Source organism: Centrocercus urophasianus, unplaced genomic scaffold, assembly GCF_019232065.1.
Source record: "Centrocercus urophasianus isolate 14NV4802_14NV808 unplaced genomic scaffold, USGS_Curo_1.0 seq_25, whole genome shotgun sequence".
NCBI classification, from domain to species: domain Eukaryota; kingdom Metazoa; phylum Chordata; class Aves; order Galliformes; family Phasianidae; genus Centrocercus; species Centrocercus urophasianus.
Window position 1 is genome coordinate 16426035 of NW_024884811.1, and position 21779 is coordinate 16447813.

Genomic DNA, 21779 nt, shown 5'->3' on the forward strand with positions numbered 1-21779 from the left:
TATTTCTTGACTTCTTAAAACAACTTGCAAACTACTTCTAAGGTGGAGTAATTACGTCAATTTCCCAAAAGCAGCAGTAATACATTTGTGCTTAAACAGTCCGATGTTTGGGGCAGTATGTCTTTAATATAGCCTGCAATGTTTCTAATAGTTCTGCAGCAGAAACATTAGCCATTAAAATACCAGCACTGTATAACCAGTAACCCTTAGCCTTACCTGCACAGCATAGAGAAGATGCATCCTGTAAACTGACACTGTTTCCTGATGTTGTTTCTTCGTTTCCTAGAAAATAGTTAAGCAGAAAATCACAGAGCATTTAGAACTGCTGAATTCAGAAATGCCCACCCAGGTGTATGGAGATCTGCAAAAAATAATGAGTCATCATCTAATGCATGCATGGAAAACCATATCAAAAACTCTTCTGTGCTGCTAGCTGCCCCAAACATCACTTGCTGGGAAACAGCCCATAGAAATGCTGTAATCATACCCACCTCATATCGTACCAACCAAAGAGTTGGTAAGATGGTATCAGTGGTAACAACCACTGATGTAAAGATGTGAAATGAGAGCATACTTTGTTTATAAATTTATCAGAAAACAAAGCAAAGGAAAGATAACAATATTCTGACAAACCAACCCTCGGCTGCAATGGAGTCTCTTCCTAATATCAGTAACCCTTTTGTCAGCAAATGCCTTCCTGGGGAAAGAGACACTTCCAAATGTCTTAATCCATTAAATTTTCTGTTAACTACTATCCATTTAAACAGGGAAATCGAATCATGATAAGACTGCCACATACCAGAAGCAGTCTTTCCAAATAAAAGTTTGGACAGATGCTGTTGGGAAAGCCAGTGTAAGAGAACGGATGAACACTTCTGTCCTGTTTTAAATCCTACCCACTCTCCTAACACAATGTGCATCTGCACTTCACAGTACTTTTCTGGCCCTTGAGCAATAGGAAATGAAGGCTCTTTACAGACTGGACCTGACTGGAACAAGAGATACCTACAGTGTGAGAGGTTTATAGTGAGAGGATACCTATTAGCTACCTACCTAATTATTTCTCCCCACTGCAAGAGATTTTTTTCTTTTCTTTCTGGACTATATGCATGTTAATTCCTCCACCTGCCTGACTCTCTTCCTGAAAAGCCAGAAATAGCTTCTTCTCATCTTCTCTGAAGTGAATGATAATGCTGCTTTGGACAGGCAAGCTCTTAAAAAGAGACTCAACCTGACATAGAAGACTGGATCTTGCATGCACAAACAGGCACAATCTTAAAACTCTCTGTGCATTTCAGAATTTCAGAAAATAAGCTGTTCTCCCTTATAAATACATGATCTTGCTTGATTTGAAGCTTCACACCTTCAGGGGCTATTTTCTTTCAAAAAAGTCTAACTTATTTTAGTTTGAAAACAAAAACAGTAAGATTTCAGCTTATAATGAATAATCCTGAGAAAAAGTAAAACCCTAATCCACTGCACATTGGCCATATTTTTCACAAATCAGAATATCAACAGCAGATCTGGTCACTACATTGTATTATGAGTACAGGCACTTTCCTCCATTACTGATCTGAGGAAATACATACATAAAATAGTTTTCTTTAGTTAGATTAATTTTGAAGAACAATTCATAAGTGACCTGCAGAATTTTACATGTGTCAGAGCACTGTAAAATCTCTGGATGAAAACTCTTTCTCGTAGTCATTGTGCTACATTTTAAATAAGGCACATTTAGGAATGGTGTGCACATCTACAGAGAACTGAGAGTGACGGTGGGTTTGTGAATTATCACACTTACAGTCAGTTGGTTTTGCAACTGTTTCACTTGTTGTTGTAATGCCTCCAGCTGCTGACTTTGTCTTTTGGGGGCACTGGTTGAATAGGAAAGCTGAGAAAGGCTGTTCAAAGCTTCTTTTAATTTGCTGACTTCCTTAGACATTTCATTGATCTAGAAAGGTGAAAAATAGGTTTTCATTACATGCTAGAATGCATACTGTATTCTCATGAATCTTATTCTTTGGGGTATTTGGGACTTAAACTGAAAGAGCTGGGGAAAGGTGAAAACTCAGTAGACAAGCAGACACACTATGTAAGCAAAGAATTATAATGCTTCTCTAGCTCACTCTCAGCAGTCATTCAAAATGTATTAATTGCCCTGAAATCTGAACAACATTTACAAAGGCTGTATTTACAACCTTAGCAGATGTGGCTTCTAAACACAAGACAGCAACATACAAACAGGCTATCACAACTTGCAAAACACATAACTTTTCATAAATAAATGTTTACAGATGCAGTGATTGCACAAGGAAAACAGTCATCATGTTGATAGAACTGATACAAGTCAGGAAATAGTTAATTTCTGCTGTTTTTTGTTATCTTCTGTTTCCGTATCTCCTCAGGAGTCTTTTCCTGCTGTACATTACACTTCTTTGACTTCAGTTACATGAGTACTGTGAACCTAATCTGAACAGAACTTAAAAGACATGAATTGAAATACGTGCATCTCTACAGGGATGGAAGATAAATGTAAAATCAAATATGTCAAAGAAAAACTCCTTTGGCTAAGATCTGAGGGACAGTACTGTCAAAGTAGAGATTCTTTCTTCGCTCTATGACCCCTGACACAATACATGGCTTACGGTAACTCATGACGCATCTGATATTTTGTAGTATGGATTCATGCACTACTTTGACCGCTGCAGTCAATCACTAACCTTTTTATCTTTATCCTCTTCCAGCTTTGATGAGTTTTCAGAGTATCTTTTCATTTCGAGAAGATCTTCTTGAGCTTGATGATACTTTTGATGAAGACCACTGACCTCCCGTTCCTTTGCTTCAAGCAGATTATGTATACCTTCTTTCTCTTCTTTCAAATGCAAAACTTCATTTCTCAGCTGCATAACATCTAAGGACACATTTTCCTTCTCTTTGATTACATCCTTCAGTTTTGATGACAGAAGACTAACTTCACCTTCTAATGAAGATTGGAGCTTTTCATATGCAGCCCTGGGTACCATTGCTTCATTAATTGCAGCTTTTTCTTCTAATAATTCCTTCTGTAGATTTCTTACTTCACTTTCCTTGTTGGTAAGTAATTCTTTGAGCTCATTTATTTCTTCTTCCATTTCCCTTACAGTACTTCTAAGTGCATTCATCACCTGCTGGTGTTCAGCAATTGGCAATGAGTTTTGTTTCTGAGTGTCTAACAGCTGCTTTAGTTCTTCTGCTTCATCTAATACTTTTGTGTACTGGGATTTCATTTCTAATAACTCATTCTCTGCTTTGTATTTCAAAGAATTTGTTACCTGCATCAGCTTCTCATGTTCATCTCTAGGTATGTAGTCCACAGCTATATCATCTACAGTTTTTCTCTTCCTATAATCTTCAAGCTCTGCTTGTGCTTCTTTGTACAACTGGGACAATTCACTCAGTTGTCTGTTGAGCTCATCTATCATTCTGTGCATTGCATCTTTCATTTCTCCAGATTCAGCACTAGATTCTAAGTGTGTCTGATTTGTCAGCTTCTCCTGTAGCCTTTTAATTTCCTCTTGCCCTTCTTTGTACCTCTCAATCAACAGTGCTTTCTCCTGGTTAATATTATCAATAACTGAACAGTATGAATTCTTTAATTCCTCACATTCTTCCACAGACAATTTGCTTGTAACATTCTGCTCTCTTTCTTCAAACTTTTTCTGTAGTTCTCTCACTTTCTCTTTTTGTCTTTCACTTTCCTCCAGGGCTCTCTTCAATTCTTTCCTAAGCATCTCAACTTCTTCACACGTAGCCTTCAACTTACTCATCTCAGAACGAGTTTCTTCACTTTCAGAGGAAACAAGACCCAGTTTCACTTGCTTTTGTACATTTAAAACCTCTTTCACCGATTCCTCATGCTTGTTTTGAGTTTCTTGAATTTTCAGGTTAGGATCAGAGCCATTTTCTGAGATGTCTGCATTACTTAAATAATCTGCTTCTGGGACTCTTGACTGGACATGAACTTCTAAGTGCTTTCTTTTGGTTTCAGAATTTTCTAATTTCATCTGTGCATCCTTTAAATCTTCCTGGAGGTACTTTGTTTTTATTTCACTGGGGCTTGTCAATTTTTCTTGAGACTGGGTGGCATTTAAAGTACACGTCAGCTCCTGAGCTGAGAACTCGCTTTGTCTATCTGCTGTTTGATCAAACTCTCTTTGGGTTGAATGATAAGAATCTATGGTAGAATCCACTTCTTTAGGTGCTCTTTCCTGCGCAAAAATAAATCCAAACAAATGCATGATTAGAACAAATACATGGTGCTCTTTTTGTTTTCCCTTTTTTTATAATAGAATAAGCAAGGAATTTTTTTCCACATCCTACAGAGATGGGTAATTAAAACAGAACAGAAGGAATCTTGAGGAGATCTCAAAATCCAGGTGGTCTCATTTAACCATCTACAGTGAGGGATGGCAAAGGGAGTAACTACCAGCCTCTTCTGAAAGTCTGTATTGATCTCCATAAACTAATAATCACAGCTACACAAATTAAAATTCTGCTAACATAATTCTTATCAGTATATTTCAGAATGCAATTATTGTAGTAAACAAAGGTAAAAATGAGAAGATCAAAATACTAATTTTAATCCTTCCAGAGCAGAGCACTTCCATGACCTTACCACAACGAGATCTTTTTATCTTCATGGCACATCTCCCTACCTGTAATTTGTCCTGTAGTTCCTTATTGTGTAATGTCAAAGAAGCAATTTTTGCTTGCATCAGCATAAGTAGATCTTGCTGTTCAGTTTCAGAACTCACATCCAACAAACTATCAGCACCTGTGGAGGGAAATAAAAAAGATCCAAAACTTTTAAAAGCTGAACTGATCCTAGAGATAGATAGTTATTCTGCATTTCAAATTAAACAGTTTGTTTCCATGACTATTAAATGCAGTGAAAAGTAGACATTTTCTCAAAAATGGGTTAGGAGAACCAGTACAAGCAGGAAGTATTGGTGGGGAACTGGCAGCGAAATTACAGAATGTTACTCCAACACTTATTGGAGTTCACATTCTAAGTGGAAAGGCACAGAGGATTTCTGACCAGATTTAAATTTTGAACACAACTTCAAAATGCTTAATTAAATATGAAAATAAGAATTAAGCTTTATCATATACCTGCAGTGCTGTCGCTTAGTCTGTCTTTATTATCTTGAAGCAGGGAGCTGAAGTCTTCCTGCTGAGACATCAGAAGAAAATACTTTAACAGACAGCAGATAAAAGTTGGACAGTTCACAGAACATAAATACAGATAGCATAAATTTTGCTGGAAGAAACCTGTCATGAGGGATTTCTTTTGTTTCTGGGGTCCTGTTTAATTGTGGCAGGTGGCCAGTACTCATTAAATATTAATGAAATTGGATCAACTGTCTCATAATTAGTTTGAAAAGCTGCAGACCCTGTGATGAATGACTGCAATATACTGTAGCGTACTTAAAAAGAAATCTTCAAAACCATAAGAAAAATACCAGACAGGATACATTCTTGTGTTTGACTGATGACTTTTTGTAATGGGCCTCTGCTTTTTGCATCACACAATCTCATGTACCTCACTGGTATTAGCTAATGAGCTCTCGCACCATTAATACTTTCATAACCATATTCCTACATACTTTACTTGTTTATGAATAATTTTATTTACATATTCAGAAAATAGTGAAGTAATTCACATTTGCTTTGTAAAATTACACAGAAATATGAGGATGGCACTGAAAATAATGCCTTCTATTTTATTATGTTGGCTTATGATGTCAGAGATGGATGTCGGTGGTATGGCAATAGAGGCTGAACCATTACATGATGTTGCTGTGCAGCAGAGGGTCAGCAGAGGGGCAATCTGACAGAATGGGGTCTGACGTGAAAGTGTGGATGAAGAAAAGGTGTGCCATTGAATTCCTCCATGAGGAAAAAAGTGGCACACATTGACACTCACTGACACATAAACATTTCGTTTATGGAGCCCAAACAGTGCATGTGAGCAGTGAGGCTGTGGTGGTATTTTGCAGCACTGGGGTCAGTGACAGTGGATTACATCCACAGACTTTTACACGTGGGGCATGCAGGTGCTTGTCACAGCTGGCAAAGATGCAAAGATAATGGTGATGACTGTGTTAAAAAACAGCGTTTTGTAGATGAGAATTTGTATACTGTGCTTTTTGTTACTGTTCTTGTTACAACATAAATAAATAGGAGGCATTACTTTCAAAACATCCCTTGCAGATTTGCATTCTTTCTCTTCCAAAAACTTAGCTAATTAATTCACCGAAATTCTGCAGTCAACAAAATAAAATATTAAGGTACTGCTTTCCCCACACTTAGTAAGAACAAAAAACTTCGGTGTCTTGCATACTTGGTCAGCAAAGAAAGCCTGTCCTTTTCCAGTCATAGGAGTTGAAGTTGATGAGCGTGGAGAGGACAAATCACTAAGCTGTAAAAAATTTTGTATAAATAAATATATGCATGCATTCATAGGAATAATCCTCCAACATGTGCTATATATAGATATATACATGTGCATGAATACTTTTCCCTGCACTCAAGGAAACCGTCAAACTCTGGGTAAGTTTCAAAGAGCAGATTTAATTATTCAGTGCTCTTCTGAGCTAGTATCACTTCTCCAGAGTAGCTGTTGTAACAAATAGAGACTAACTGTAAACTCAAATGTGAAGTTGCATTTTGATACCATACAAATCTGTTTCAGTATTTTACTATGCCTTGTAAATATGCATATAAAAATGTGGATATATATGTACATAGATGTAAAAAATATGAAATTATTCACTTCTGCAAGTCTACAAAACCACAAGACTTTCAACGTCAGATGGAAGAAGCACCTGTACAGTAAAATTTGTACTGTTGTATCCCAGCCCATTCTATATTTCAAGCACTTATTCAACCTAACCAACACATGTTTTCATCTTAATGTCAGGAGAAGTACTCACAATAAGAAGGCATATATGAGAGTGACAGAGCAAATTCAGCCCACATTACTCACATAATGGTTAAAACACTCTTCATCCCCTAAAAGTGTCTCAGGATTGGTCTTTTCTTTACCTGCATAGGACTGATAGGAGGAGGTGGGGCTTTGCGTTTTTTTGGAGTTCCACTTCTTTCTGAACTTAATTTAGAGCCTTGATCATGCTGAAAGTTCCACCAGCCAGAAAAGGTAAGTTTGTTAGTTTGGTTAGTAAAGTCCGAGCAAGTTGTTTAACAAAAAAATAAAATAAAATAAAATAAAATCCCACATTAACATCAACTTCAGCAGCTCATGCAGTTCCTTTATCCTCTGTGTAAAGACTATATCCTTATTAACACAAAAATATTAAACATGCCTGACAATAAGAATCTGTCCTGTTGTAATCCATGCTTCAGTGAAAACAAATAAGATTTAGTGAAAAAGCCAAAGCTGACAACAGGTTTAGCACTAGGGATCTCAGATACTCCTGTAAATTCATTCTTAGTCCAGTCATGCCATTCTTAACAATTGCCATCTTCCCCCTCCTTCAGCTTCTCCCTGAGCTCACAGGGAAACACTGAACTTCCCCATTTAGAGAAAGAATGAACCAATCACATGTTCATCCAATTTTCAGCCACTAACAGTTCTACAAGACACCTGCACTACAAGATATCATGATAATGCATGTAAGAAATTTATTTAACTGTCTAAACCTGCGGAGATCTCTAAGATACATCTCCCCTAGTATGATGCAACTAAGGACAACCTTCAGTTATCTGCTTTGGAAATGAGACTTTTCCCAAGATCATTTTCTCTACTGTTTGAAGAGACAGAGTTGAAGAGCCAAGACCCTGCCTTATACATGAGAATGGTGGAACATTTTCCAGGTACATATGTGCACGCATACATGCATTTTCCGTCCCTTCTGTCACTGAGAAGGACAGCTACAGTTACAGAGGGAAGCTAAATCTAAAAATGAATTTCTGAAATACATTTCTTAAATAAGCAACAAAAACTTTTCATGTTACAGAGTAGTCCTTGGCAGTACATCTCATGGAGGTATTTACTACTGCTACTAATCAAGTCAATTAATATTTTTTCCTACGTTACAAGCCTGTATAGTCCAAATATTTTTAAGTCCAAAAGGATACATACCTGCTTTGCTTTTGTTGGTGATTTTGCATCTATGAAGCAGAAAAAAGCAAAAGTAAGAGCAGTTATCAAAGTTAGATTTCTAAACTATCTCCCAGCTTTACTTCCAACACCATTGTTTTTGTTTTTTGAATTTGTTTTGAAATTTAAGCAGTATTTCAAAATTCTATTCATATTTTATCCTGATATACTGATAGAAAATTCAAAGGACTGTGGTAATTCTGCTTCTACTATAGTCTCTCACTGTTCTTTAGCTGAGCTTCCTACTTAAAAAATGTGTTACAGCTTGACCATAACACCCTCTCCACATTAGGTCCTTCTGAACTCTTTTACTGAGGAGCTGAACTTAATTTTTCAAATAATAAGGAGGATTGACTTCAAATTCTAAGCAATACCTCATCATGCTTCTTCATCAGCTTGCCTTTTTTTTTCTTCAGAACACCTCTTTTTGCCCCGCTGAATATTTTATCTCATGCTAGATATTAACCACATGGAGCAAGTGTCACATTTTCCTGGTTTGGAAAACTTCAGCTAGACTTATCAGTGAAGACAGCTTTTAGAATTTTTCAAGTGATGGAGTGATGGCATTGGTGGGCAGGGGAAAGGTGATGGATGCCATCTATCTGGACTTCTGCAAAGCCTTCGACATGGTCCCTCACCCATACCTTCCTCTCTAAATTGGATATGTGTGCATTTGGAAGACGGACTGTTTCATGGGTTAAGAACTGGTTACTGGTCACAGCCAAAGGCTTGCGATCAATGGTTCTTTGTCAGGGTGGAGGCCGGTCACAAGCGGTGTCCCTCAGGAGTCAGTCTTGGGACCGGTGCTCTTCAACATCTTCATCAATGACAGACAATGGCATCGAGTGCATCCTCAGCAAGTTGCAGATGACACCAAGCTGAGCAGTGCGCTCAACAGACTGGAAAGTAGGAAAGCCATCCAGAGGAATCTCTGGAGAAGGCCCATGAGAACCTAATGAAGTTCAATAAGGCCCAGTGCAGGGTGCTGCAGCTAGGCTGGGCTAAGAACCCCCTGAGAGCAGCCCTGTGGTGAAGGTCATGGGGGTCCTGGTAGTTGAGAAGCTGGACATGGGCTAGCAGTGTGCACTTGCAGCCCGAAGGCCAACTGTGTTCTGGGCTGTGTTAACAGAGGAGTGGCCAGCAGGGAGAGGAAGATGATTGTCCCCCTCTATTCAGCTCTTGTGAGGCCCCATCTGGAGGACTGCGTCCAGGTCTGGGGCCCCCAGTACAGGAAGGATGTGGAGCTCTTAGAGCATGTCCAGAGGAGGGCCACTAAGATGATCAGAGGGCTGGAGCAGCTCTCCTATGAGGAAAGGTTGAGGGAACTGGGCTTGTTTAACTTGGAGAAGAGAAGGCTCCAGGCCTTCTCTGTGGGCTTCCAGTACTTGAAGGGTTCGTATAAACATGAGGGGAACAGCTGTTTACAAGTGTGGATTGTAATAGGACCAGTGGGAATGGTTTTAAACTGAAATGGGGGAGGTTTAGGTTAGGAAGTTTTATTAGGACGAAGTTTTTCACACAGAGGGTGGTGAAGCACTGGAACAGGTTGCCCAAGGAGGTTGTGGATGCCCCATCCCTGGAGGCATTCAAGGCCACGCTGGATGTGGTCTGGTGATTGGTGATATAGCAAGGGGGTTGAAACTAGGTGATCTTTGAGGTCCTTTTCAACCCAGCCCATTCTATGACTCTGTGATTCTATGAAGTTACTCCATGAAGTATATTTGTTTGTTGCTACACATACAAGTAGCCAATTCAAAGTGATAAAGATCAGAATCTTTTACATACCCACATCCTGAGATATTTTTGATGACAGCAGGTTCTGGATTCCCGTATTCTCAGAGATCTTGGAATAATGCAGGGCATTCTGTCCAAAGACATCTACTAAACTGACATCTGCACCTTTCCTAAGGAATGCTTCCACCATATTAAGGCTACCAGCTTCACAAGCCATCATCAAAGCAGTTCTGGACAAAAGAAAAAAGGGTTAAAATGTCAAGAGAAACTTTTGAATCAGTAGCTCATTTTTTCAGGAGAAAAATGTAACAGGCATTGTGCAATGAAGACCAAGATTCTATTACCATGTGCCTTGAAATATATATGCAACCACCACCTCTCTGCACAAACTTTCCTACCCTTCCTTCTCCTTCCTCATATATCCCAGCTAGACCTTCTGCAAAAACCTGTTATGCTTTGCACATGTTTACAAACATTTTTGAAAATGGCTTTCTGAGGCTAAGAGTTGGCTGCTGAATATATTACCAAATTTCACTGTCTCACCCCAATTACAACACAAAAGCCTATATTTCATTTCTCTTCTTTTTAACACGTTGCTTTTAGGCAAAATAGAGAGGTGTCACTCCAAAAACCAAATAAATTTCTCCAAACTCTTCACTGAGACTGTGAGATGGGTTACACCTCAAACCTTGCTCTATTTTTAAAGAAAAATAACAGAAAGAATCTCCTTAGAGCACAACCAATGCCATCTCCGACACAGGGCAGCTAGACAGTGTCAGATCCTACAGTGGGCATAACATACAGGAGTGTTTACCTAAAAGGCTTTATCTCTTTTTCCTCAATGGCTTACAGGGATCATAAGATCTGTACAGAATACTTACAGGCAGGAAATTCCTGACTTTCAAACACGCGCTAATATTGCTCTTCTGTCACAGCATAATTCTCCCTTTTTCATGTGAACACATATCTAATAGGCTGACCAAATTCACTGGCAAATACATATGAAACTGAAAGTTACTACAGTGATGTTCGCTAGATATTAAGACAGTCACTTCACTGTCCAGTTAAATACACTCTTTATAACAGCGAGCCCTGAAAAAGTGATGACTGTTGCAGTACTGTGCAAAAAAATAGTGTTGAGTGGTAATTTGGACCACAGTTCTACAGGGATAGTTTCAGATTACCAAAATAACCATTTTAGTCTGGACAAGAAAGGGAATTGATCATGCAATTTTCAAACACTCTCCCTTTACCCTTCTGTTAAGAAATCTGATTTTTCATTAAAAATATAACCATTTTTGTGAACAGCAGGTGCCAGAGTAGCCATTCTCCTTGCTGATAGGAAAGGAGGAATTAAAGTGGTATATTCCACGTTACATGTTATTTCTTGTTTTTACACATTGTACTTGGCACATACTATCTTATCTATAACAGAAATGTCTTCATCCAATCTAGCTACACACTGTTAAAGCTGTCTGTTGAGTCAAGATAGTGAGGTAAAGGTGGACTGGAGGTCCCACAGGGGTAACACCTCAAGTTCAAAGTTCCAGTGAGGTCATTCAAACCAATCAAGAAGACAAAGGGGTTTTCTTTAACCAACTTAAAACCAACAGTGAACTAACAAAACTTTGAGCTCACATAAACTAAGCTAGGCCCAGTCTTATCCTCTCACATGTTTGTGAAGAACAGTATGGGCACTGTATCACGTAATAGTAAGAACAGCTACTAGATGTAAGTGCCAAGTGTTCTCAGCATCCTGCTCTACCTTTTCAGTTTCACCAAACATTTATGAAACTCTATCAGTATCACCAAAACAAGTGCATTTTTCCACAATAAGAATGTTTTGATTTAAAAACAATACTATGAAATAACAGATACTTATGACATACTATATGTCTATTAATGCAATAAGTTTCTAAATGGCATCTTTTGAGAAGACAGCATCTCCATTATATATTTTTACTGTATTTTTTCTTGCTGTTGTGGCTGTGTTAGAAATGAGAGCTCCTCAAGGATGTCTCTTCCAAGTAATAGTTTAGGATTTAAGTTGGCAAAACTAACTCAGGCCAAGAACAAAGAGAGCAGCATTGGAAATATGGGCCATATGCAAAGTGATGTGTGGGTAAATGCTATCATTCAGATTGTTGTAGGAATGATTTTAAAATGGGATTTGCCGCTCTGGTAGCGCAAGGAAAAACAGTTTACTTCATTTTACAGTTACTTAGTTTCTCTTTTGCTTTTCTCATTGGGCAGAATTCCTTAAGCCTTCTCAACAATGTCTAGTACTCACTTTCTCCGCTACTGGGGACATTGTTTCATGTAATGACTATTTTGGGTAGGGAGCTTCATTTGACAGTCAGCCTTAGGAAAGAATTAGCATGGTGATGTTAACCTGCTGTACCTTCCATTTTTATCCCTTGTGTTGATGTCTGCTCCATGATCCAGAAGGTATTTACAGACTTCTGTATGGCCATTTTGTACTGCAAGCAGCAGAGGTATGTTCCCATCCTAGGAATGCATTTAAAGAAACCATGAACAATAATTTGACACCTTACAAATACAACTCTGAGGTTTAAAGGTCGGATATGAGCTTTTCTTCTACACAGCACTGTATATTTTTCTTGTGTATTATAAATGTAGCTGGCTTTATTTAATCCCTTCCTTGACCATGGGGGATGGATTCACTCAGCAAAGCATTGAGAATAGGAATGCTGTCTGTACTCCCTTTTCTGTTCGCTTAATGCTACAACTAAGTGATTTTGCAACTGTACAATGCCTATGGATATCTCCACAACAAAAGGATAACTTTGAGCACTAGGCAAAACCACAAGATTTCACAGAATCACAGAATAACTGCAGTTGGAAGACACCTTTAGAAAGCGTCTGGTGCTTCTTAATCTTTGTCTTCAGTCAAAAGCAAGGCAAACTTCACATTATGGTACACTGCTCAGAGACTTGTCCAAAGAGGTTTTAAGCATGCCCAAGGGCAGAGAAAGCATGTCTCTCAGTCTCATTTACAGCGTTTCACCAACTGTGAGGTAAGAATTATTTTCTTCCTTAACCCGTAACTGGAATTTCCCAACTAGCTTCACTAGTGTGTCACATGTCCAGATTGTAACTGCTGCTTGTCACCATTTCTGAGGTCAATTTGATTCTCTCTTCTTTACGATCACTCATTATGTAGATGAGGACATAAAAGATTCTCCCACAGCCTTCTCTTCTAATGATTAGAAAATCTTTTTGGTCTTTAAAATACATCTGCTGAAATTTAAAGTCTAATCTTTGTGATTGCTGTTTGTTTGTCTTAACATACCAAAAAGACCAGATGAGGAAAGATCCCAAACCCCTCAACAAACAAAACAATAATAATAAAAAAAAATTAAAAAAAAAGATTACATATTTTAATGCTTCCCTCCTCCCTCCTTTTTTTTTCTTTTTTTTTTCTAATTTCTGTCAGATCCCTTTAACAGTTTTCTAAGAGGCAACTACATCATTCTCACAGACAGATCTGATTGTTTTTAGGTGTTTTGTGCTAGTCAGTGTACTGTCCCTTAGCCTTTACACTACACCAAGTATATTTCTTCCCCCAGGTTTACCATACTCCATTATTTTTTTTCCTAAGCATTTCACAGTACCTGAAAGGCCCACGTAATGGTCTTTCTCAAAGCCTACTGGAGTGAACGGAGTCAACTTTTAATCATGTCTTGAATATACCCAAAATAAATTCTAGCTATTTCTAAAAATCTTGCAATTTAACTAGCAGCAAACCTTGCCACTAGTGAGTTAAAGTGAAGTGCTATGCTACGGAAAGCCATGAAAGGAACTTTGTCAGAGAAATTCAAAATGAAGTAGAAGAGCAGTAATAGTTTCAACTACTGAAGCTTGATTGAAGTGGAGGGTAGTAAAGCTTTGGGAAAAGCACAAAGAGGTACCTACCAAATCTTTGATGTTAATTGGACATTTGTGTTCACAAAGAAGTTGGACTGCCTGAAGACAACCACATGTTGCTAAAAGAAGAAAAAACATTAAAATCTTTATTTTTTGAAATTCGTGTTCCACGCTTACACTTGCAATACTGTAGCATTACAGTGGGGTTTCTCTATTTTTAAGAAGGAAAAAAAGACAAATAGGATGAAGAGCAAGCTGTATGCAGCAACAAAACAGACATTATAGTCCAAACAAACACGAGAATACATAATCTTTAAACACTGAAATCAGAATCAGCCTAGTCTTACTTTTCAAGTCTTTCAATGGCTCTGCACCTGCAAGAGTGTATTTGCTGGCTGTAATTAATTGAAATTCAATATTCAGAGTATTTATCTAAAAATATCCAGAATTTGTTATCTATGAGAATGGATATGCAACACTCAGCTACTCAAATCATCAATTAATCAATAATATATTAATTTTACAAAAGTAAATAAATTTTCACTGCCAGATTAAAAATGCAAGTGTTTCAAAAAGTGTTGATACTAAGTTGGAAATAAAATCAAAAGGTTAGTAAAAGAAAGCCAGCAAAATCTTAAAAATAGAGAGAGAAAAGAAAAGGGAATGACAGAGCAGAAATAAAGCCTGCTTTAATATTGCCCACCATTCTGTCTGCTATTTTTCCCATCAGTAAAAAGCTATACCAAGAGCTGAGAAAATCAAGCATAATAAAATAGACAGTGCATACTTTCAACAAAGAAATTACCTGCATAATGTAAAGCTGTTTTCCCACAGTTGTCAGTGCTGTGTACTGAACACTTATACTGCACAGTTCAGAAAGGAGAAAAAAAAATTAGAGAAACGTCAAAAAAATAAAATACAAGTGATGAGCAGAATGGACAGCTGAACATGTCTGAGAATAGTTCTATGAGCTCCTACAGAAAGCTCCATCCATGCAATAGAAATGAACAAGAATACTGATAAAAGACACAGCTTTGCTCTCTACCAATCTCAACTTCCCTTTCTTGTTAACAGCTTATACTGAAGTCACAGTAAACATGCATGGTGAAGATGTACCTAAAAAAAAATTGTTTTGGAACAATTCATATGCAAAAATGAACAAGAATCTGACCTCCATGCCTCAGAAAAGCTTCCTATTTTACATTCCACTAAAAGCTAAAGCAATCTTAGCCTAAGGCAATTAATCCAAAATTATTCCTGTTAAAGCAAATAACACTTTGTTTCCATTTGTAAGATCTAAAGCATCTACAATCCAGTTACATATTGTAGTATTTTAAGCCACCTATTCCTACTGGCCAAGCTAGGCTTTGAGGTACTAAACATAAAAATATCAAATTACAAATCTTTATCCAGACTTACTTTGGTATAGAAAATTCTAGTTTATGACAAATAAAGATATCACACTGAAATAATAGATTTGTGAAATCAAATATTATATATTCTGACTTTCAGGTATAGGATCACCTCCAATACTTCCTTGATTTCCTAGGTAAACAGTTTCATGTAAATTACCAAATTTTATATTAAAAAACCCAAGATTCATTCTGTGTAAAATAATTATTTACATTGAGATTATACATTTCTTACATGTAGAAAGAGCTTTTATGACAAAGCCAGTCTACAGAAGCAACAAAGCATTCCAAAGAGCATGAGAGCATCCTCCAAGAGCACTGGAGAATATTAACAAAGGATTTTCACTTACAAACTTGTTTAGAAATGCATTTTGTAATAAAACTAACAAAACATCAGCTAAATCACTCCCTGGGTGTAGCTGTCCGGTAAACGGGCAGTGAATATTTGGTACTAAACACATTCATCTGCTGCACTGACTGTATGCTGCTGCATGCGATACAATTAATGACAGCTTGATGTCACTGTTTATGCTCTAAATGGGTTTACTCTAGAATTAGTAGATTTTTCTAATGAAATCCCAAAGCAGGTAGTCTCCTCACTTAATGATCTCTTAATCTCTTCCAAGTGTTCAAGAAAAGATGGAAAGAAACAGTGATGTCAGTAAATACAGTAAGAATCAGTGAAATTGGACCCAATTCAGTAAGAGACATTGAGAGAGATCGGTGACAACTGAATTGGAGAGCCCAGAAGTAGCCAGAGGAAAACAATTACGAAGTTGAGATATAGGACTAAATTTCTTTCTGTATCGCTGCACTCAGGCAGTGTTATTTCGTAGGCTCATTATTTCATACAAATTCTTTGCCAGTCTTACTGATAAACCTACATTTCTAAAAATGTATCTATTACTCTGATCACCCCTATGACCAGAATTTACCTGTCTTTCTGAAATGGAGTTGAGATGGACATCCCTTCTTATTTGCTAACACACAACTTCAGCATTAATGTCAGAAGAATCTTCTCTTCCTCTTCTCTTCCATTTTTCTTGGCTTTTTCTCCCCCACTTTTTTCTACTCCCTTTCTAAGCTCTCACTGTCCTTCAGTCATTTCACTAAGGATTTGAGTATTTCCATATTTTAGTATCCAAACTACTTTGGTTTCTTTCCCTTTGACTCAACAAATGGATTATTTTATATTGCACAGACAGAATACATTCGGTTAGATCAGTGTCAAAGTTCCACTACAAATGAAGAATTCTTTTTCTCTGTATCTCTTATACATCACCCACTTCCAAACCACCCAGCCACACAGACTAAAGCTGGGAAATGTCAAGCTGCAACCTGCTTCAGACCCAGTCTTTCTATGTTGGAGCCACTGCACATGGAAAACTGAAACTGTGGGCCACTCAGGGGAGATATCACACTGTTTTATATCATCTACCCACACAGTGCCTAAAAGGTCTTAAATTCAAGAACATCTATCGGTTGCAGGAAAAAAGGACAACAGAACAGGAGTGTGATGCAGACTATGAATTTGCATCCTGATGGTAGGCAAACAATGGAGGCCTCATAAACTGGGGACACAAACTTTATGTTTGCAGTTATCTTAAGGTAATGATAAGATAAAGTGACCATGAGGTTCTCGATGCCCTGGTCCCTGGTATTCAGGGCTGAGTTGGGTCAGACCGTGTCCTGGACAACCTGATCTAGTGCTTGATCTAATGGATCTAATGGCAACCCTGTCCCTGACAGTCAGTTAAAACCAGATTATCTTTGAAGTCTCTTCCATCCTAAGGCTTTATATGATTCTATGATTAGCAGGAAATGCATCAATATGCAGTGAAGAACCATCAAAGAAAAATGAAACTAAATAATCAAAATTAGTACATTTTTTACTTTACCTGAAGTAACCTCTTAATGCAGTCAAGGTGGCTGTTCTTCACTGCAAGATGTAAAGCACTGTGCCCTACATCAACAAATGCAAAGCAAAATTAGTATTCAGTCACTCAAAGACAATGGAATAAGCTCTTCCATAACAAAGGCAAGATTTTTAATTGACCAACACATGAAAAATATGAACAAATAAAATAAAATCCTATATCAAGCAGAATATAGTTACAACAGACCATTGTTCAGGCAGGAAACAGGATAATCTTAATGTCTACTTTTAGATATAGGAATTACAGAAACTGTGTGACAGACCCTCCCTCCCTTGCAGAGATGTCTGCCAATGTATCTGCTTTACTTTTCCCCCTCCTTGGATTAAAAAGGAACCCATTTTGGAGAGCAAAAACATCCACATTCACCAGTTACCACTACAACAAATTTGAATCATCCACAGAATGCACACATATAATGACTCGGGACATATGACTATTCATTTCTGCATTTAATAGGCTTCTCTTTCTATTAATTTACTTAGCATCTATGAGCTCATATTTAGCAATGCAATACAATGATTTACTAACTATCAATTAATGATTAAAGATTTTGCAGTCTGTCCTCTAGTTCTTTCTTACACAACACAACACCTGAAAAATCTTAAAGGCCAAAGACAGCAGAAGACTAAATTATCTATACAAGGAAGAAAGAAGGAGTTATGATTTAGTAATCAACGCAGACAGTAGATCCACTTATGACAGAACCTCACAGTGAATAATGAGACGTCAGCAGGAAAGGCATTACCTAAGGAATGCAGGGTTGACACTCTCAAGAGTGAGCAGACAACTTACTATTATCCAAGTGACTAATAAATCTTGAGGCAAGATGAAGTATGAATTCTGAATAATAGTTCAAGTCAGGTGTGTATATTCTCTTATCATTACATTTAATCTGAACGCTTCTCCCAGTATCACAGATGCTTTCTCACAGAGGCATACAATTTCTATTTATGAAAAATTCAACCAGGCTGGAAGCAACGGCTAAAACCCAGTGAACCCAACATTTACAGATCATTACAAGAAAGACAGACTACTGACACCTCAGTTAGGTGATTCTGCTAGACAGAGGAAATGCTGGGCACAGACAACAGGTAGATCAACTGAAATCTATTAAGAAGAGTTTGCCAATTTCAAATTCAGCTCTCATTATTCTCCTACTAGAGTATTAATTAAGGCACAGGACTTTCGAGGGCTGAAGCAGCACACTTAATAGTTCTCAGCTCAGTTTGGCTTGTATCAGCAATTTTCACTATGTCATAATCCTGAGGAAACTGCAACTTCAGTACAGTTAAATGGGGTTAATAGCTTGGATACACATAAAAGCAAAGCACAAGATCTTGATTTAATCTATGCAAAGCCTTAAATGAAATGACCAAAAAGCTGGGAGGGAGGAGGAGACAGGCAAGGAAGAGAGAAGGGGAATTATAATAATATCAACAGCAATAATTAATAAAATTAACTATTTTGCAATTACTGGAGTCAGACACAAATGCTGATACTTATAGTATATGGGCTAAAAATCTCTATTGTATATGCAGTAAAGCATGTATGTCCAAACTGGAAAGGTTAGAGTGTGGTGTGAATTGGAAGGAGCAGCACTGCCAAATTTGCACATCAAGACTTACAGGCAGATGAAGTATACTGCATTGTGTGAGTAGGTTTACAGAGGCATACCTGCACCATCTTGGGCTGTTACATCTGCACCATGTGTCACCATAATCCTGAGGCATTCTGCATGTCCTTTTGTGGCTGCCAGGTGAAAACTGGAAGAGAGCATTTATATGACACATTTCTGTTTCTAAGACCTTCTTTATCTTTCATTCACAAACCAAGTACTAGCAAGTTCTCCCATTCCTGTCCTTAGGTCTTCTGGCAACCCTCCACTACCTCCCAAGAAGATAATAGCTCTGAAAGTAAGAAGGCACATCAAAAAGCTTTTGAATTCATGTATTTATATAGGCTGCTGTTTCATTAACCCATGCCATATACCTCACGTGCATCTATCTACTGAATTTCTAAACCAATATCCTTAGTGACACAATATATCCCCATAGAATACATGTGCTTGGGAAATCACTAAAGAAAGCATTCACAAAAACTGGCTTTGCTCTACTTGCTTTGCACTCAGCGCAATCTTAATTTTCCTATTTCAGCAGACAATATCTAACTACACTAAGAGTTGATTCTGTTCCTAAATTAAACAGAATCAAGTTCTGCTTCTGAAATGCCCACTTCAGAGTAAATTTTTCTTCACTGCAGAGATGAAACAACAACCCTGAGACAATGCATGTGAATGCAACCTTAAGATAACAAAGCCATTGGATATTTGTTATACTATACTACGGATGTATTTTGCAACTTTTGGTTTTGCTTTTCGTTTGAAGTATCTGCTGGTTTGAACAGTAGAAGTTTGCACAGGTTACAAACCATACCATGACTGGATGCACTTGAGAGCATAAATTACCAAAGATGAAATCACAGAACAAACTAAAGATGTTATGCTTAATTCAAACCTTTTCATACTGAGTAAACATCTTTGATATTGTTAGCACCTCCAGATTCACAGGAGCAATCTTACACACATGCTTCTGGTTTAATTAAGTTGAGAAGCAAACTCAAAGAAAAAACTTATGAAAATGGAGAAGTTTATATCCTTCTGATACATGTTGTGCCAACATAAGTGAGTCAAGCACAGGCAAACTTACTGCTTCCGTACAGTCCTGCTATTATCATCTTAATATACATTAGGAACAAAGGAAAAAGAAATGAAAGAAAAAAAAATAGAGATAAAACACTTCTAACAAATACTATTAAATAATGTACGAAAAGCTAGTACCATCCTAAGCATGGCCCAAATTGAAAAAGCCTGTGATCTTGGGGTGTTTTCTTACATCTTATAAAGAAGTTCATTTTTAACACCACACATCTCCACATTAGAAGATTTTTTCTCTGGAATCCAAAAGGAATCTAACTAATCATGTAGACATGTCCATAGTGTTTAGGAGTTTATATTTTGGACAACTGTTTCCTTTAAATATTAAAACTAATATTGAAAGTTTAACCTGCTAAGGAGAACAGCTAGGAATAACAGGCAAGAATGAAATGCGTATTTCTGGCACAGAGTATGTGAACTGCAACACCATTTCTCTATGCTACAGGCTTTTCTTCGCAAATTCCATGAAAAATCAGCAGAAGAAAAAGACCTACTGACAAGATCTGGCAAAGAGCTGAAAATTAATCAGAACAGGAGAGCTGTGGGAATGAGGTCCTGTACCAAATACAGCAACTACCTCTCTTTCTCCATGGAGTCCTTCCATCCTGCCGTCTGCTGCCTACAAATACTAGGCAGGCAATGCTTAAGGCTTCAAACTGTTCTCTGCAAATGTAAAAATATTCTGCGTGCTCATCCACACTCTTACAACTGCCATAAACAATCTGAGCAGAGGCATAACTAAATTCTTTGAAAAGCACAAAAAGTACTGCTGCTAGCTGTTCTCCGGTCATTCAAAAAAACCCAAAATTTTATGTTCTTGGTGATCAATGCAAAGTTGTGTAAACATTCTTCTTTAGAAGAAGGGTTTTCTCAGGCTTTTGGAAAATAGCTGGAAGAGGGAACAAAAGGAATCTGACAAATTCCAACACCTCTAATTTGACCAGCACATAATATCCACTGAATAATACTAAAACAGACTCAAAAACATTTGTGTAGACATGCAATACAATTGAAATGAATTAAATTTCAGGAACACCATGATGCATGCACTTCACTCATTTACATTTGACAGCATTCATAGAATAATAAATACTTGAATAATAATAACTTGGCTAAATCTAGGACATTAAGATTTTACAGAGAGGCCGTGGAGAGTAGTGCCAAGTGCAACAAGAGTATGCAAGTGCAAAAGAAGTTTGATTTAGATAAAATCAGACTGTAGAGAAAGTATTAAAAAAAAAAGAAAATCTTAACCCCTTTCAGGCTGTGCAGCTATGAACACATCAATCCCACAAACTTCCTAAGGGAGTTCTTAAAAAGAAATTACACACACAGACACTTAGTTTAATGCTATCCAAAATTTTACAGGTTAAGAAAAAATCAAATCAAAAGTATTGCTTGTCCCAAATTACTAAGATGAAGAAACATCATCTGTCAGCAGAACAGGTATTGAGAAAGCTGAGAGAATGTGTGAAGTATCTAACAAAAGCATGGAAGTTATCTGGAGAGTCCCTCACATTCATTCACAATTACCTAAACCTAACAGCGCTGGGGGTGCTACAACTCCCTCCCACATGCTTTCTGCATATCCCTTCCTTACTGCTACCAAGTCTGAAAGTCAATATTTTTTTCTTAAAGATCTAAAAGAGATTGGGGTGGGAAGCTTGTTTAGTTATCTGCCTCTTTGGTGAGCTGAACTGGCTTACTGGAAATCCACCCTGCTCATGAAATACAAGAGAATTATTCCAGACTGGGATGATCCTACTACAATCATACGTAAGTTAAAGTATATAACAGAGCACTGAACAAGAATCTCCCTATGAGGAGTAATTCTATTATTTATTATTATTATTATTATCTATTATTTATTATTATTATTATTCTTTATTTTAAAGTTAATACCCCCCTACTTTTTTCTTCTTTTCCCATCTGTT

At 37.4% G+C, this 21779-nt stretch overlaps 1 protein-coding gene across 4 annotated transcripts in view; it reads right to left on the reverse strand.

Moving 5' to 3' along the window:
- The window catches only part of RAI14 (retinoic acid induced 14), a 96615-nt gene that overhangs the window by 2048 nt on the left and 72788 nt on the right, over window positions 1-21779 (reverse strand). For 2 of the 4 annotated variants that reach the window (XM_042825625.1, XM_042825626.1), the window contains exons 4-17: window positions 18807-18895; window positions 17094-17158; window positions 14589-14646; window positions 13832-13902; window positions 12297-12403; window positions 9947-10125; window positions 8144-8172; window positions 7087-7173; window positions 6383-6460; window positions 5152-5212; window positions 4695-4813; window positions 2721-4247; window positions 1802-1951; window positions 217-282 (exon numbers count right to left, since the gene is read on the reverse strand). In XM_042825625.1, the coding sequence (XP_042681559.1) occupies window positions 217-282; window positions 1802-1951; window positions 2721-4247; window positions 4695-4813; window positions 5152-5212; window positions 6383-6460; window positions 7087-7173; window positions 8144-8172; window positions 9947-10125; window positions 12297-12403; window positions 13832-13902; window positions 14589-14646; window positions 17094-17158; window positions 18807-18895 (2686 nt within the window). The remainder of the gene's footprint in view (window positions 1-216; window positions 283-1801; window positions 1952-2720; window positions 4248-4694; window positions 4814-5151; window positions 5213-6382; window positions 6461-7086; window positions 7174-8143; window positions 8173-9946; window positions 10126-12296; window positions 12404-13831; window positions 13903-14588; window positions 14647-17093; window positions 17159-18806; window positions 18896-21779) is intronic. The other 2 variants (XM_042825627.1, XM_042825628.1) reach the window with 2 other exon arrangements.